General features: G+C 32.1%; 1 protein-coding gene and 1 long non-coding RNA gene across 2 annotated transcripts; one reads left to right on the top strand and one right to left on the bottom strand.

Moving 5' to 3' along the window:
* The first annotated feature begins 2,350 nt into the window (after window positions 1-2,350).
* On the top strand, window positions 2,351-3,020 carry LOC105779306 (uncharacterized). Its single transcript, XR_001128950.2, has 2 exons — window positions 2,351-2,472; window positions 2,760-3,020. It is a non-coding gene; the product is annotated as an uncharacterized LOC105779306 (long non-coding RNA).
* Window positions 3,021-4,213: 1,193 nt separating this feature from the next.
* LOC105780451 (uncharacterized) lies at window positions 4,214-14,624 on the bottom strand. The gene is made up of 8 exons (XM_012604798.2): window positions 14,253-14,624; window positions 13,991-14,157; window positions 13,775-13,920; window positions 6,209-6,300; window positions 5,740-6,083; window positions 5,308-5,371; window positions 4,784-4,846; window positions 4,214-4,624 (listed from the first exon to the last, which is right to left on the bottom strand). The coding sequence occupies exons 1-8, from the start codon at window positions 14,541-14,543 to the stop codon at window positions 4,439-4,441; spliced, it is 1,353 nt and encodes a 450-aa protein (XP_012460252.1). The 5' UTR covers window positions 14,544-14,624; the 3' UTR covers window positions 4,214-4,438.
* Window positions 14,625-17,379: the final 2,755 nt, after the last annotated feature.

Here is a 17,379-nt window from a genome sequence, read left to right on the forward strand (position 1 = left end):
GTCCAAATCCCAATGGAAATGGAACAACCTACAGGTGATGATGATACCGCAATGAAACAAAACGGTACCGTTGAGCAACAAGCTCCACCCAGGACGAGGATCAATACGGCGGCCAAGGGGCTGCATCATCCGAGAAAAACTGTTTTGGCTCTTGTTATACTGCTGTTTATGTTAAAAATGGCATTAGGTCTATAAAGCACAACTATAATTAACTATGCTTTCTTCAACATTTAAATCTTATTTTCATACAAAAAAACTAAAGTTAAACACTTCAATTTTTTTAACTTATTCGTTTATACTTAACAAATTTGACATGTCGAAACCATCTTTATTTTTTTTTAAAATAAAAAATAGTTGTCGGTGAAAACTTGGAGTCGCCACCAATTTTTTATTAAGGTATGATTGGATCACCTAAAACGACTTTGCTCTACGAGTTTTTAGAAAAACGGGTTCGGGAGTCAGTTACGTTCGAGGAAGGATTAGCACCCTCGTAACGCCCAAAAATTTGTACCAAATTGATGAATTAATGTCTTAACGTTGAGAGTTAAAAATATGATCCTTAATTAAATTAAATTATTTATTAGGACTCCCTCATTTTGAAACAGAAAACATCACACCTAATACGTTAGGGCACGATATTTTATTTCTTTAAGATGAGTTTGTCCAAAAGATTTGTGTGATAAAATTTAAAAGAATATTCAATTGTTTAAGATTTATGACGAAACCGCAGCCCAATACGTTAGGGCACAATTTCTTAACATCCCAAACATTGAATATTTCCTTTATTAATATATATATCTTTAAAAAATCTTTGTCTCGAGAAATCAATATGTCACGTCCAATGCGTTAGGACACAACATATTAAATTCCCAACAAGCTTTTTCATTTTATTTTTAATCAAAGAGCAATTCTCGATTGTTAGATTTAACGAAGAAAATCAGAACCCAATACGTTAGGGCTCAATTTTCTTGAAAATCCTAAATACGAGTATTATCTCTATTTTGAAAAATTCTATTTTTAAACCCGAGTAAAAGATGATGTAATGTTATATTGTATGTATAAATGTCACAATGACAAATACGACAATGGCATAGAAATAATATAAACAAATAAATAAACGAAATGAACATATATAAAAATAATAATCTATGACATGCAAAATATCCAATGAATAAAAATATAAATGTAAGCACAATTAAATAGCGAATGAAGAAAGCAAGCAAGATAAATAAAGAAAAGAATGTATATAATGTACATTGAAATTATGAAGAATAAAAGACATACATATGATTTACATATAAAATTTTGGATTATAAAATTTATACAAACAAAATACATAATACAATAAAGAAAATATATAAAATATATATAAATTATAAAATATGCGTTAAAAATATAAGTATGTATTTAAGCATTTTGAAAATAAATAAAAACATAGATATATATGTATATATATAAATATAAAAAATATTCATTAGAAAAAAATATAAATATATACATGTACATATATAAAAAATAATAATTATACACATATATATAGATTATAAAAGATGATTACATATATATAATTACATATATTGAAATTAATTAATTTAAAAATATATATAAAAATTTATGAAGAATAATATAAGAAAACATACGTATATACATATTTATCAAAGTAAAAAAATTGAAACCTGAATATAAAAGTGTATATATATGTATATAAAAGTTAGGAAATAAAATAAAATAAAAATATGTATATGTATATGTATATAAAACGTAAATGTATATATAGGTATATAAAAGTTATGCAAATAGAATAATATATATATATATATATAATATGTGCATGTGTTTATAAAAGTTTTTTAAACAAATGTATGTATATATATTATTGTAAAAAATATGCGTATGTATATATAGTAATAATAATAATAATAATAATAATAATAATAATAACTTAACAACAAATGGGGACTAAATCGAAACTAAACAAAATTTTAGGGCCAAAATTAAAAATAAAAAAAACTAAATCACAATGAGTTAGAAAGGATGAGGACCAAAAGGGAAATATTCCCACGCTAGTCAAACGGCACCGTTCCAGTGGGCGCATGCACATGGTCTATGGACCAAATTAAAACAAAAAAAATGGCTAAATTTGAAAGTACATGAAATAACGCATTAAAATCAAATAGAAAACGGGGACCAAACGCAAATTCCCATTTAGGGCCAAAACGCGGACCTTGCTTATGGTCGGTCGGTGGCGGATCTCGCCCTTCAAACGGTGCCGTTTTGCTTCTGTTTTAAGTTTTTTTAAAAAAAGAAAAATTTAGGGAAAATATTTTGTTTCCCTTTCCCTGAAGCAGAAACTGCTTCCTTAGGGTTTTATTAACCCTTCCGCGCCGCCGTTTTCAAGAACTCCCCATGGCTTTAATCGCCGTCCTAGCCTCCGATCGTGACGGAAAATGGAGCAGAACGCGATAAGACCGAGTAAGTCTCCCTTCTCCCCTTTTATTCTTGTTACAAAATAAAATAATAAAAAATGAATAAAAAATAAAAAAAGACTCGATTCACCTTCGAAAAATTTCTTTTGTATTCTCAGTATTTTTCTCTCTATTTTCGTATTTCTTTACACTGAATCCCCCATTTTACAGATTTTAATTGGCTTTTTATAGCCATAATGAAACAAGGAAATAAAGGAAAAAAAACCATTCTATTATCTGCTTGATTTGCAATTTTCTGATTTTCTTGCCTATACTGCTTGTTGCCTTTTGCAGGTACATGCTTGGAGGAGCACATGCGCGCCATTTGCGGCGGCGTGCGAGGGTGAGATTGCTGCGGCGGCTACTAGGGTTTCTGCTATACCCTTTGTGTTTTTTGGGCTAGCAGATTAGGGTTTACTTTTTTCAAATGAGATTAAACAATTAAAGATGAAAATTAAATAAAACTATTATATTGTGAATATTCTTACACAACTAAATGGGTAAAATGTATACAACTCCTAAGCGTTGTATTAATTATATTTTAGAATAATTAAATTTTTGGATGTATTTAATTAATGATGACATTGTAAAACACGATATTAGTTTAAAATTTTAAAGTAATACCCTTGAGAGATATTTAGACTACGATAAGATAATCGATATTAGTTAAATTTTTGTCAAAAATTTATTATATTTATGAATCAATCTTATTAAAAGTTCTATTGATCATATTCTTGTACCATATGACAACCTAAATATATTAGGCTATCATTTACCAAAGACCTATATAAAAAAAATGAGACAAATGAGGTGGGCTCCTCCTTATTTGTCTTTTGTTTTTCTTAGTCTTCTTCATTTCTCTCTCAAACTTTTTATGAGGGAATTCACTTTTCATCATATTCCGACCATCACTATCAACTCTCCGTCTTGTTCTAAACGAGATAAATCGATTGACTCCACCGCCAACCAAACTTTGCATCAACAATGTCCAATATGAAAGGCAAAGAAAACTGTTGCTTGATCTACCGTATTAGCTTCCCATGGTACAAAGACCAAAAGTTTCAAGTTTTTATGAATCGTTGATTTTGAGTTGAATTTGACTTCAAAATTTTTAGACTATATTCAAGTATCGTATAAAATTTTTAGTAAATTTATCACTTTTACAAATACAATATATATATATATAGTGAATATTTAAAATGAATTTATATAATTTAGGAAATTTAATATATTACTTAATTGAATAAATTACATTCAATTATATATATTAAAACTAAATTTATATATTATTATATTTTAATTTCATAATCACATTATTAGTGAAACATTACAAAATTTTAAAGAATAAGAAATAATCAAATGTAAATTAATATATACGATAAACCTATGCGATACAGTTAAAAAACTAGTTTTATATATTTCAAGATATTAGGTTTCTAGCTGACAAAACAGCCTAATTTTTTGACATGTAGCATATCTATCCTATTAAGGCAAGGCAACTCCATTATTGAATTCCTCCTTTGTATAAATATTAAGATTTTACGTATCGAAAAACAAATGATTTTATGATTTTCAAAAGTCCTAGCTATAATATTCAAAATTTTAAAATATTATTGCTAATCAATTAGATGATTATAAGAATCCGATCGATTTGTTTGTATCATTATATTCAGCTAATCTATTCTTTTTCTATTGTATATATATTACTTAATTGTTCTGTAAATAGTTAATGTGAAAAAAAGTAATCATTCTTGAACATCCAATCCGATGTGAATAATTAAATTGACTTTAAGAACACTTGAAGTAATCCTAGTGTATCTTAAAGAATTGAGTTATACATCTATGGTTGGGCTTAAGACCACATTTTCCGTACATGCTAGGCTTTTCATCTGCCTGACAATCCTAAAGAATCCCAAATTTTAAGTTCTAAGTTCAAAACTAACGTATGTAAACATCTGAACTTACAACACACCTCATGGGATGAGACAATTTTTTGGGTTGAAATCAGTATAGCCAACATCAACAAGACATAGCCCATCAGGGGGGGCGGGGGGTGCCGTGGCACGTCTACAGGTAGCCTCCATCAGTTTTAGCAATGCATCTTCTTCTGCTCCTGCAGCTGCTTCCCTTATAGAGGTCGCCACAAGCACACGGACCATCTGTCATATTTGGTTACATACCATCAGAAAGCAAGTTGGAGAAACGGTAACCACATGATGTAATGCCATTATAAACTTAGAAACACAAACAATGTGATCTAGTATTATAAAAAGAAATCACAAGCATGCATGCATGCAAACAAGCACACCAGTGTATACCTTGCGTAGGAATCGATTTGCAACCAACTCAACACACATAACCTTCCTTCCTTCCTCATGAACCTACAAAAAGTTTAACTTTATTAGTAAATGGTTAACCTAAACTCAATCCCTTCTCTACATGCAAAGTTGTTTCTGGAATAATTATTTATCAAGCTAGCAAAAATAGGGATTAGTTGGAATTAAATATTTTATCAGCTTCATTCAATCCCTTCTATTTATAAAGTTGTAATGAAATGATTATTTATCAATCTAGCAAATTAAGGAAAAGTTGGAATTAAGTATTCAAAAGTTACACTTTAATTCGTATGATAATACCTAGGAGAAGGTACGCTTCTACATGAGATGAAGTTGTAGCAACACAAAACTGGAGAAAAGCTTATATATCTAATTGCACGTGCAGCCTATACGCAAAATCTTTTAGAAATCTCATGAAAGCAAAATTACAGACGTGTTCATTCTCGGGTGAATAGTGAGGAATGAAAATAAGTTTGCAACATTGATAACAGTCGAGAGATAATTACCAAACAGGGTATTCTTGCTTCTGCAGCTCGAGCATGGTACATGAAGCACTCCGTTGGTGGCCCTCTGAAATTAATAATAATAATAATGTCATTAAACGGTTATACGGAAAATGCAATGATAATAAACAACTGGCTCAGATACCTTACGGGGTAAAATAGAAAAAAAAAAGTACCCTGTATAACACAAAATACATGATGTATATGAAACGCAATAAATCTACCAACAGAATTCTTATGAAGTCGGTTTGGGTTGCTAGGGTTTAAACCCAAGCTTTCAAGCCTCTTGTCCTCCAAATTTTCAGTTTTCAGTTCTTGCAAAAGTCTTGCAAGATTCAGATATATTTAATAAATCCAAAAGAACAAGAGTATGACAATATGCACATCATCTCAACTATGAGTTTCTCAATGATGTCAACTTTGTTCGACTCTTACATGTTTCTAGAGGCTTTGGTATCACGTGCAAACATTTTGTATGATAATAATTTTCCTTCTAGATGCCGTAGTAATTGATTAACCCGGCATACACTGAAACAAGTTGGCTTGTTTGGTGCTTCAAACTCTTTATTATTGCCGAAAATTAAATTCTCAACATTTTCCGAACTACTGCTTTCAACACACTTGTTACTTGGCTCATTACAGTTTCTAGCAAAACTAAAACTCTCAACTTCCTTCTCATTCTCACAGCATTGCTTCTCATTTTCTTGATCATTCAAAGGAAATATATACAAATAGCGCCTCCATTTTGCAGAAAAGTTGGGATGGAATACACGCGAAACCTACAATAATTCAACAATAGTTATAAGCATGTAGGAGTAATTACTACAGATAAGCTTTGCAGTTGGCTGTTATCAAGGAGTGTTTTTCCCCTTGGGTAATCACCATTCATTAAAACAACTACTACCTCAGAAACTGACACAACTCTGAGTTTCCCAGGTGCTGCACTGTTGATTTCCCCCTCAATATCACAAGGTTTTACATCCTTTCTCCAAGTATCTAAACATAAAAACACAAAGTCGAGAAAAATAAGATACAACTGTAAAAATAAAATGTGGGAAAACAATGCATACAACCCCCAATAAGCTTAACCAGAACATCTTCTATTTCTATCATAAGATATCTTACAAAATAGTTGCTTCATCATTCGCTATGATAACTGAGCCTTGACCAAATAAGATAAGGAAATTTCCATAATAAATCAAAATATTCAATTGATAGGAAAGAAAATGATGCAGTTTAGGGAGAGAACAACAGCAAATCAATAAAATTAAAGGTGAGAAATGAGTAAGGTAGAAGTTGGTATTCTAACAAAACATAGGGTTATAGAAACCTCAAGTTTATGAAGCTTATTAATTCAAAGAAAATAATAATGTGGCTGGAAATCTACTTTACAGCCTTAAAGATAACTTATAATCCTAGCCATCAATCCTTATGTTCGATAATTAACAAAATAATTAAAAGCTCCTGTATCATTCTGGCTTGGAAAACTCAACATCGAAAGGAAAACTTTCACCACTTTAGCTCTCTGTAGCTTTTCTTCCGCTATCCCAGTATTTTCACTAGCTGGCTTTCCCAATCATTTCACCAAAAATCTCCTATACTGATCACCCCTTCTAGACATAGCTTCTTTAAAATCTAACACATCTTCAATAACCTCTGTTTTAACCTTAGTAAGTTGTTACATGTCAATTAATTATTATTAGATTAGTTTATTATTATTTTATTAGGAGATTTATTTATGAGTATTTTATTTCTTTAGAAGATCTTTCTTTATTTAGAGTCTTTATTATTATTTTATTGGTTTTCTTAGCTTATAAGTCTTTTATTCAAATAAGTAAATCTGTGTAACTTCTATTTAAGAGGCCAATTGATAGCAAAAAAAATGAAGTCAGACTAAACCAATTTTTTACGAATGCCTCAATTGTTCTCTCTAATGAGTCCTAAGGTTTGGAATTCCCTTTGACGAGTTCCACTTGGTCAACATAGGTCATTTGCGAGGAAGAGGTAAAAATTAGGGAAAGAGCCCTAACAAGACAAACGGATTGCCCGTGAATCATCCGGTTACAAGATCCATCAATTAAGATCGTAACAATTTGGTATCAGAAACAGAAACAATGGGCGATTTCGTTATGAGAAAGGATTTGGAGTCGTTTAAAACAGAAATAGAGTCGAAGATTGATTAGTTCATGCTGCAGATGAGAGAATTGATGATTTCCAATCAAAGCTTTGATAAGCGAAAAAGGATTGACAGCAGTAACAACAATGTTGACAAAAATGAGTTGATTAGAGAAATAGGAAAACCGATTACAGATAAGAGACAGGATTTGGTGTAGTTCCATTATACACAGTTGGATTTTCTGACTTTCGATGGGACAGAAGACCCTCTAATTTCGTTGCACCGATGTGAGAAGTTTTTTGCGAATCAGAGGACAACAAAATTAGACAAAGTGAAGTCTAACTGATTTTCACTTGACAGGAAAGGCACAATTGTGGTATTATCAAATGGAGCAAGAAGAGCTTAATTTTTCGTGGAAGGCATTCGAAGAATACTGTACTCTACGATTTGGACCACTGCTGCACAAGAATCCTTTGGGGGAATTAGCAAAGTTGATTCAAACAGGATCGGTGGAAGACTATCTTTGCCAATTTCAAGAACTGTTAGCCTGTGTAGATTCCATGAGACTGGATCAACAAATTAATTTATTTGTTGCAGGGCTAACAGATTCAATCCAAATAAATGTGGAGATGCTGAAACCTAAAAACTTGGATCATGCTATGAATTTGGTGCAAACTTTTGAGACAAAATATCAACTAACTCAAGCTGCTAACCTGCATAGTTGGGAATTGACAAAAGACTCTAGTACTAGGAAGAAAGATCATCCTTTTATTAAAAAATCGACTCATGTAGAGATGGCAAAACAACGAGACAAAGGTCTTTGTTACAATTGTGATGAACCATACTCGTTCAAACAAAAATGTAAAAAATTATTTTGGTTGGAGATAAAAGATCTTGAGGATCATGCGCAAAATCAAGAGGAGTTTCAATCTCGAGCTTACGGACAAGCTCTGTTTCCAAGAGGGGAGTAATGTTACATGTTGATTAATTATTATTAGATTAGTTTATAATTATTTTATTAGGATATTTAATTTATGAGTATTTTATATTTTTAAGAGACTTTCTTCCAATTAAAAGTTTTTTAGAGAGATATTAGGAGTCTTTATTTTCGTTTCATTAGCTTATAAGTCTTTTATTCAAATAAGTAAATCTATGTCACCTCTATTTAAGAGGCCAATTGATAGCAACAAAATGAAGTCAGATTAAACCAATTTTTTACGAGATTTACGATTCTCTCTAACGAGTCTTTAGGTCTAGAATTCCCTTCGACATGTTTCACTTGTTCAACATAGGTCATTCGCAAGGAAAGGGTAAAAATTACGGAAAGAGTCCTGGCAAGACAAACGGATTGCCTGTGAATCGTTCAGTTACAAGATTCATTAGTCAGGACCTTCACATAAGTTGCTGCACTTGATCAAATTTTCAAATTACCCATCAGAACCCTTAAAGAATACAAGATACAAATATTGAAAACTGGGCTAGTATACAAATCTGAAGGCAACTAGATCATAAGCATTAGAGCTTATGTTCTTTAAAACCTTAGGGATCAAATTTCTTTGACTTCAACTTGTGATAAGTACCTTAAGGAATCCTTTCTCGCCTCAAATGTACGTGAACTAAGTCTCCCTCCCTCTTCAAACTCCTTAATATGACAAGGTAGATATGTTGTATTAGCAAAACTCTCATTACTTGCTTTCAAGGCACTATCACTATCACCTCTTGAAGAATTTGTCATAATTAGCAAAAGCTTCTCCATCATAACTCATCCTAGTTCCAAGTGGCAAAGGAACTAAATCAAGCACATGTTGAGGTTAGAGTCCATAGGCAGCAACAAAAGGTGTCTCTATAATTGTTTTGTTTGTCGAGTTCTTGTATGAAATTGTAGCTTGAAGACCAAATACTAATGCTTCACATGATTCTCAACAATAAATCTAGCCATATATGCTAAACTCTGATTAACAACTTCTGTTTTACTATCTGTTTGTAGATGAAAAATGCTGGAAAATATAAATTGGTCCCAATTTTCGTCCACAAAATCCATACTCAAATTATTCCAAGGCGCATCTGGCATAGGTAGCAGCAGAATGTAGAGCCTTGAATTTTGTGAATTGCCCTTGTCAAATTAACAAAGACACTTCATCACAAAAATGTCTACATCTTTATGCCATGGGGCTAGAACTTAAGTCTAGCAAACCGCGCGGCTTTAGGCGATTTCTTTACTTCAAATCTATCTAAAGTCAAACTAAAACTTGAAAAGTGAGAATTCTCCCGAAAATTCTCTAAGGCACCGAAAAGTATAGCGGAAACAACTTCAAACAAAGGGGCAATGAGAGAACTGAAAAGCCATAGGAAAATGATGCACACAAGATGTTTGAGTAAATGTTCTCAATATATTCTTTAATTTCTTTAATTTAGAAAGAATGAAGTACAATGGGATGATCACAAATGAAAGGGAGGTCTTTATTTAAGGTCGAACTCTCCCAAAACCAACGGTACAGATTTAGTTACATCGACGGTCAAGATTAGAGTCTATCTACAATTGAGAATCTTAAAATATTTAAACTCTACAATCTTATCCTTTTAGGATTTATACTATTTACCCTGGTAACTCTAGTTTTACTAAAGTGTTTCACTAGGCCACTAAGGCTTCAAGCAGATGGGCTTCTCCATTAGTTTCACAAATCGGGCCAGTTCAAATAGAACAAACGAACCTCATTTAAGAAGTTGACCTCTATGAGGTGTTTTGTGTGCGATGGTTACGGGCTTTGATCCGTGGCCCATGACACATTCATATTATTGGCCAAAAATATCGATCAACCACTAGCTCCATGGTCTTACCTCTCCCAAAGTTCCCTTACAAGCAATTTCTAAAGCTCCCTCATAAAATATTCACACAAAGAACCATCTAGAATGCACAAAATTTCATTTAAACACACACCCATCATGTAATAGTTAATGCAATTGTTCCTATCTAGTTGACCCTTCCAATTAAAAAAATAATAGGGCTGAAATATGGTTTAGTTTTGGTCAATTTAGTATTGATTCCTCAATTCTTCGAAGCCCATCACTTCAACTCTCATTGCTATTAAATAAAAATGATGATCACCTACTAAGTGCATTTGCCATAACACTTACGTGTCTTATGTTTCATTGAGAAATTAAACTCATGAAGGTAGGAACTCCACTTCTCATGACATGCCTTAAGCCTTTTTTTTTCCTTTCTAAACTCATATTCCAATGCTTGATGATTTAGAAAAACCACAAACTCTCAATAATCTCAATAATGCTCCCAATGCTAAACAACTCTTACCAAAGCATAAAACTCTAGATCGTAAGTGGAATAATTCCATTTAGCATCAAATAACTTCTCAGCAAAGAATTCCACATGTTTTCCTTCTTGGCTGAGAACAACCTCAATTCCTACTTAAGATACATCACATTTGATAACAAATAACTTGTCAAAATCTACAAGTGCTAGAACATGTGCTTTCATCATCAAAATTTTAACCATTTCAAATGCCTATTAGGTTGATTTTGGCCATTCAAAGTTATTCATCTTCAAATACTATTAATAAGACTTGTAGCAACATTGAAATTATCAATGCACCTCCTATAAAAAGAAGCCAAACCATATTTAAAATTTTGCAACCTAGGCCATTCTCTAATGGCGTGATCCCTATCCAAATATGGTTTTATATCATTTGCAAAGACAACAAACCTCCAAAACAGTTCTTCACACAAGTTGCATTCCTTGAAATTCATTATTCCTTTTTCAACACCTCCTAAGCTTGTCGCAAGTGAGATAAGTCTTCTTCCTTCCTTTTATTGTAAACCAATTCATCATCAAAGTAAAAAGCAAGAGAAGAATTTAGAAAGGGCTTAAATCTGCTTGATGCATTAGAAAGGCTAAAACACATTACCAACCACTCATAAAGACCATCTGGAGGCTTGAATGTTGTTCCATTTATCTCTACCTAATTTGGCAATACTCGCTCTTCTAATTAATCTTTGCAAACACCATAGAACCAGCCAATTGACCAAAAATATCATTTAACCAAGGAATGGTAAATCTATTTTTTAGAGTGATTTCGTTAACTGCATAGTTATCCGGAAACATCCTCCAATAACCATCCTTTATTGGGTCAAGTAAAGTTCGACATGCACATGGGCTCAAACTTTCACAAACCAAAACCCTTAACCAATAACTCTACTTGACTTTGTATTTCAGTACCGTGTTGGCGGCATTTGTTAAGCTAGCAAAATTTGTCAAGAAGCACCAAGTACCAAATCAATAGCATGTTGAATGCTTCTCATGGGTGGCAAGCCTTAGGGCACATCACCACTAAGACAAGTTCACTCAAAAAATGTTGAATTTTTCAAGCTTGTTTGGGTGCTTCCTCAATTTGGTAACTAGTCACAACTTTACTCACCAAGGCACACACTAAATTTGATCATCCAAGCTCAAATTGTACAGCAAGTAAAAACCCACTAATTTAACTACTTTTTGAAGCATTAGTAGCTAATTTTGCATCTTTAAAAGGATGAAATGTGCACTTTTTACCATCCCTATAAAAGGACTAAGTATTCGGCTTAGCATGATATAACCAAGGCCTCTCCACAAGAATGAGAACCATAGTCATAAGAACATCACAAAGCTTCTTTATCTATATTATTTCTCACGACAAACTTAGCTAAACATCTAGATGTGACAAATATTTCGTGACCTTTGGCAATAAATTTTGTAGGGATAAATATGTTTTTCTAAGGGCAACTTCAACTTATATATCGCACCATTCAAAATGACATTCTCCATGCTACCTCCATCAATAACCAAATCACTAACCTTTCCACCATAATGTACTTTAGTTTGAAAAAAGCTATGTCGCCTCCAATCCTCCTCTATACCTTTCGATGTTGTTGTCGATACTCTAGAAACAATCAAAGACTCTCCTAGAACTAGATACACATCAATTTTAGGAGAGATCTGCCTGAGACAAGTCTAGGGGAGTTTAATAGCAAGCCAATGGTAATCAATGGTGAGAAATTAGTAAGGTAAATACTAGCTTAGATTTAGGAGTAGAATTAGGATTAGGATTAGAAGCTCTCAAAGAATTTCTAAGATGTGATGTAGTTCTTGAGGAAGTTTAGAGAACCCCTTAATGGAAGAGGTAAAAAAGCAAGATAATGTTGAATAATGTCTAGAGGAGTGTGTGTATTAGAGACCACCCAGTTCCACTATAGATGAGAAAAAGAATGAAAACCAAGAAGGTTTAGTGAAGCAAAATGAAAAAGGAATCATGTGGGGGGCGCATAGTTTCAACGCTAATACAGTATTCTCCACCGCCATTTCCCAAAATATGAAAAAGAAGTTTCAAGATAGGAATTTAGAGAATTCTTAGTGATATTCAAGAATTGCATATCAACTTGTCTTTTCTTAAGACTTTGGAGAATATGCCTGACACGAGCTTTTATAATATTTTATTATTTCAGTTTTATTTCATAATATTTATTTTAAGTACTAGATATATGATAGACAACTAGTGTTATTAGTTACATTTAGGATTTAAAGCTCAGGCTAGTAATAAAACTTTATTTGCAAGAAATCCCAGTAACTTTACTTGAAAGAAAGAAAGCCTATATAAATAAGTTGTAATCTTTACGGCCATTATTATTCTTCTTATTATTTTCCTTGAATTAATAGAAAAACTAGAGGTTATCCTTAAGTTTTCTAGAATTCCATCTTTCCTATTCGTTTGTTGAGCCCTAATTCTTTAATTGTTGCTGTTTTCTCCCCTAAGGCCTAAACCACATCAATGCCTCAATATGCAAAGTCCATAAAAGAGATTATCTCTGAGAAGAGGAAAAAAAATTCAAGGGGAGGAAAAAACTCAAGCTTGGTTAAAGGTCCTGAAAGTAGAAATCTTTGCTATTTACAGAGGATTGAGTTTAGCGTTGGTACATGGTTGCAGGCAATTGATTGTTGAGTCAAATTCATTATTGGCATTCCAAAAGATTTTACAACCACTTCATAACAATGATCCTCTTTATCAACTAATCTAACTAATCTATGGTGACTAGCCTTGTTAACATTGTATTTATATAGAGGCAAATACATGCGCAGATTTTCCAACTTTTTCAAGTCATAATGTTGATGATGAGGTTACTAACTTAAATGGCCCACTGTTGATACCATAAAACTTCTAAAAGATGATTTTGTTAGGTATGACACTAGAGCATATCTTGCTAAAGTGAGTATCCTTTGCTTATATATATCAGAAAGATAAGTCATGTATAACATGCATCTAGGAGGGTATAAAGAGCGAGAATCTGAGACGGAAAAATGTTCTAACATACAGAAAGAACAAACTTGCCGAATAGCAGACACTCCTTTGTCAGTTCGGCCAGCAACCACAGCACAACCTTCGAGTGGTTTAGATTTTTCTTTCAAAAGTCGTGCTTTCTTGTCATCAACGAATCTCCCAAGAGATTTTTCAACTATTCTGTAGAGTGCATTCAAGCAAGGGTTAGAATACAAGTCAGTTCACAGGAAAATTAAATAAATAAACTTACTCCTGTACAGTGTTCAAACCAGGCTGCTTCTGCCATCCATCAAAGGCATATCCACTGTATGAAAGAATTATCTTGAATGTTACCCTTTCCCATCTACCACACCTTTCTTCCTTCTCATCACAAACCTCTGATGTTTTATAATCATCATCAACAACATCAATACATGTCTGGCATCAAAAACCTTTGTTGAATAAATACAAGTAACACGCCCCAAATTTATTGAATAATGAGTTAATTCAATAGGAAAGAAACAGACGGATACCTGAGGGCCATTGTCAGTGCCAAACATGGTGGATAAGGTTAAGCGGGCGTTGACCACATTGGAAAAGAAATGCAGAACATCCTGCCAAGGTCGCTCATACATGAATTGATAGCTCTCCCTGGCAGTCCACCTCGCAGAATTGCAAGAATCCGTATGGTTATAGTGAAAATAAATCTTGTTTTTCGTTTGGTTTTCCATGGATGACAGTGATACCAAGTCTCTGAATCTCCCCAGCCTTTTCTCTTTGCCGATAAAAGTTGCCACCGATTTTACGGTAAAGGATGTCACCATGTACCCTGTGTCTCCCTCCGATATCCCAGCCCTATTTCACTACCCGATCCAACAAAATTTTGATTAACCGGGTTTGGGTATGATTGCCTTTAAAATATTTAAAAAAAAACAGTGATCTTATAGTTTTATCTATTTTTTTTTCAAATTCTATCAATATATCAATATTTTAGTTTATCTTTTTAAATACAATATTTGTTAGATAAAATTAAAATTACGATTTTTTTAATTTTTTAATTTTTCAAATATAATATTATTTTAAATAGATAATTCTATTTATAAAATAAAGATTTGGTCATTTGAAACTAATTAATAAAATTAAACTTTATTTTTTGATAAATTAAATCATGTAAAAATTGTATTGAAATCAATATTGTATGAGAAAATTAGAAATTGGTTAAAATAATAAATAATTGATAATGATAGATTTTTACTTTAAATTTTAATTTTGATAAGTTAATTTGTAATATATATATTTTTATAGTCTTTTCATGATACCATAAATTTTCTTATTTATAATTAATGAAATATAAATAAATTCAGTGAAAAATTACAATCATATTTTAAGATAATATTTATTTCTAAAATTGTTAAAATAAAAGATATTTCAAAAACAGGGCATGTTTTCATGAATAATTAAAATATTTAATTTGGTGGTCATGTTAAAATAGTAAGTTTATCAGATATTCAATTAAATAATTAATTTTCATTTTGAAATAATTTTTATTCATTGAATTTTTTGAGAGAGAAGTAAGTTTTGATCAACACTATAAAACATTTTATCATTTTTATCTTGTGATGATAATAAGATAAATTCGTATTTTTAATATATTTATTTTGACTAATTATCAAATAAAATGTTATTAAATTTAGATTTTTCTTATCAAGAATGAAATTGGTATACTGAATTCAAACTCTTAAAAAAATAGGGTTAAATTGGAACAAAAAGCAAAGAGGAGGGCTTGATTGAAAGATTAAAGATTCAAGGATGACTGGATAAAGATTGAAGGGTTGAAGATTTCTTTTAAAAAGTGGCTGGCTGGATAAAGATTAATGGATTTTTTATATTGTTACAACTCTGTAATTAGTTTAAATTTAGTCTCTAGTTTAAATTTCATTTTAAAATTTTGAATTATTTAGTGATAATATTTAGAATTATTTAATGATAATATTTAGGATTATTTAGTTACAATATTTAGAAAAAATCTAGCTAAATTTTAACACTAAAATGTATATAAATACCCAATGACTACAATTAGTTAAACACACTTTGCATTCACATTTAATAAATTCTCTATGTCTTTTTTCCTCCCCTTTCATGTGCCATCTTCATCTTGCTACTGTTATTTTTGTTTCATATTTTTTACTTTCAAACCTTTCGGTTTAAATACCTTTTAAGGCCCTTTCCCTTTCCACTTTCCATAATTCTGTTTAAACCATTTATTATGATTCTTTTCATGATTAATTAAACCCTTTTTAGCTTTAGCTCGGAAATTACTCCAACAAAACAATTGTGAGATCCAAACCCGCTCAGAAAACCTTTCAATGCGGTATTTTCTATCTCTCCGATATATAGAATAATATAAATTTGTCTCTTAAAGTTGATTCAACTTCGATTCAAAAAGTGCACATTGGGTTAGAGTTGTTTGGCGTATAGTTGGGAAGACAAATTGGTCATGCTGTGTTCGAATTCCCGTGAACAAATTGGTGTGTCTAGGTGAGAAAAGTCAGTTCGATTTCGTCAAGGAAGATAAAGATTGGATTTAAACGACCCATGCGGTTGAGGCCATTGATTCGAGTTAGGCTTTCAGATCACAAGGTTGTCGAAATCTTAAATTGCGAACATGTGTATCGTAGTTAGAAATTCAGCAAGAGTCAGTTTACAGGTCATACCGGGATTAACTACATAAGGAAAAGTTGGCGATCAGGACGTTCTTGGACGCTATAACCAGCTTATTGCTTGGAAGGGAAAATCTATTTCAAGGATTGATTCAAGATTGGAGTACATCGAGGTTAAGGCTAAGCTTAAAAATATTTTATTTATCAATTTATTTTATTTTCTTAAATTATTTTTGCATTTTCAAATCTGCTTTTATTTTATTTTTCGTATTTTCTTATTTTATTATCTTAATCAATTTAACCCTTTCATTTTTATTTTTATTTTGCAGCATTTTTACGCACAGGTCGTGGGCACGACTGTGACCGCAACAACGATTTTGGTCACGAAAAAATGCAAAATTAGATAGACAGTCCCTATGGATTCGACCCTATTGCTCTATATTGCTAATTATTGTTATTTTGTCCCCTATTGCTCTATATTGCTAATTATTGTTATTTTGTCCTAGGAATTTATATTTGGTGGTTTTGAAACCAATCAAATTTTAGCGTCGTTTCCGGGGATTGGTGAAAATTTGAAAAAGTTGGTAAAATGTTGTAAAATAAGGTTCCCGATTGAACACTCGGATTAGGCTGAGATTCATTGAAAAAAAAAAGGGTTGCTAAGTGCAGATTCCCCGAATCACTGATCAAAAGGGGTTGCGAAGTGCAGATTCCCCGAATCACTAATCAAAAAGGGGTTGCTAAGTGCAGATTCCTCGAGGGGTTGCTAAGTGCTAATTCCCCGAATTATTGATTCTAAAGGTGGTTGCTAAGTGCTGATTCCACTGTATCCTTGATTGTGAAAGGGGTTGCTATGTGTTGATTCCCCGTATCACTGAATATAAGTTGGTTGCTAAGTGCTGATTCCACCGAGTAACGGTTAATATTCCAAAGTGTTCATTGGGGAAATTGGACAAGTGAAAGTACATGTGAAATGAACAAGATTACGTGATGAATATTG

This window comes from Gossypium raimondii, chromosome 4, assembly GCF_025698545.1.
Source record: "Gossypium raimondii isolate GPD5lz chromosome 4, ASM2569854v1, whole genome shotgun sequence".
NCBI lineage: Eukaryota > Viridiplantae > Streptophyta > Magnoliopsida > Malvales > Malvaceae > Gossypium > Gossypium raimondii.

Bases quoted from the DNA above. Each gene is read 5' to 3' on its own strand.
- LOC105780451 (XM_012604798.2), bottom strand. From the start codon at position 14,543: ATGGTGACATCCTTTACCGTAAAATCGGTGGCAACTTTTATCGGCAAA. The intron at 13,921-13,990 runs GTAAGTTTATTT...TGCACTCTACAG, and splicing joins GGTTTGAACACTGTACAGGA to AATAGTTGAAAAATCTCTTG. The intron at 4,847-5,307 runs GTAATTATCTCT...AACTTTTTGTAG, and splicing joins AAGCAAGAATACCCTGTTTG to GTTCATGAGGAAGGAAGGAA.